Source organism: Trypanosoma theileri (genome assembly GCF_002087225.1).
Source record: "Trypanosoma theileri isolate Edinburgh chromosome Unknown TM35_Tth_48_V1, whole genome shotgun sequence".
Lineage (NCBI taxonomy): Eukaryota > Euglenozoa > Kinetoplastea > Trypanosomatida > Trypanosomatidae > Trypanosoma > Trypanosoma theileri.
The window spans coordinates 1-1,393 of NW_021639890.1; the positions used below are offsets into that span (position 1 = coordinate 1).

The 1,393-nt window shown below is 35.7% G+C and overlaps 1 protein-coding gene across 1 annotated transcript; it reads right to left on the bottom strand.

The window, feature by feature from the left end:
- Window positions 1-1,070: 1,070 nt before the first annotated feature.
- TM35_000481000 (retrotransposon hot spot (RHS) protein) lies at window positions 1,071-1,391 on the bottom strand (the record flags this gene model as incomplete). Its single annotated transcript, XM_029030436.1, has 1 exon — window positions 1,071-1,391. A coding segment is annotated over one exon (321 nt), but the record flags the coding sequence as incomplete, so codon positions are not given.
- Window positions 1,392-1,393: the final 2 nt, after the last annotated feature.

Here is a 1,393-nt window from a genome sequence, read left to right on the forward strand (position 1 = left end):
AAACAAACAAATATATCACAACACAATAACTTTTAACCGTTTCATATTTCACCCTCAAAATTCACATCACCCTATAACACCAAAACAATTCTCTTTTGACACTCTTGTTCCCATGAGCCACGCCCATGGGAAAGCCCACAGGGAAATCCCCAACAATTCCTCATCTTTTCTTCATAATTTCCTTTGGAATTCCAAAGGATTCAAGGCGCAACGAAAGCATACCAAGTAAAAGTATACCTAATGTAATTCACCTTCTTCTTTGCTGAACCCATGAAGGGCAAGAAAAAACAAAGAGAGAAACAGAAAATATTTTTATTAGTTTGACCTCTTTCTTTCGAGAGAGATCCCCCTTGGGAAGCGGCAAGCAGCAGAATAGTTTAAAACACTTTCCCGCCATGCAGAGTGAGAATATCTGTTGTATTTTGATAATTTTCCCTCCCATCAAAGTAATAAATTCACCATTTAGGCAGAGCAGAAAAACAAAAAAAAAAGAAGCACCCAGTACTTTCCTGTTATGTCTTCGCTCCCCATTGCATTTTAATCAAAAACCAGAAAAAGAGTCTCAAACATCAATTCACAATTAATACTGACGAAAAGGAAATGCTGAGAGCCCACTTTAACCCACCACCCCGCGCAGCAAAAAGAAGGACGCATTGAGTGGGTTTTTCAAAACGACAACACCCACAGACATACAAACTAAGAAAACATAATATGTTATTATTTTTTTTTTACCAAGCGTAAAATCAGATCATTCCTTTTCCCAATCCCATCCACCCTGAAAATAATTTAAAAACTCAACGAAACCAAAAATTAATATACGTTGCCATTTGTACTTTGTCCCAAAATAAAACAGAAATTATAAATGGGCAATATGCCGAACAGTTAGTCATTGTTTTGTGAGACCATGCGGCATATTTGTTTTACCCCCAAACTCATACTACTAAAAAAAAAACATGTTAAAGGAATACTTTATTTCACTAATATTTCTGAAATTAAAACATATTTCAGTTGAAATAAACACTTCTTGTCGTATTTTGTTTCTTCCTTCCTCTTTCGTTTTATTTCCTTCTTTAATACATCGCCATTAAAGCCTCAATAAGCCATACAACCATTGATGGCGACATGTCCACTTGATACTGATTTACCTTTTCATTCCAGAATTTGGCAGTAATCCCCTGTTCCTCGAGATTATAATTTCCTGATTCATTCAAAGTGCATCCTTGCCATTCTTTTATTTGTCTCCTCTCATCAGCGTCGTAGGGTTGTATGTAAATGATCTCCCACGACATTTCCTTGGAAACATTAGTCCAGTCAGAAAAACAATTTTCAAGATATTTATTGAATTCAATTACTGCAGTAACTGTAGTTTCATGTCTTTTGGCAGTTGTTGTTT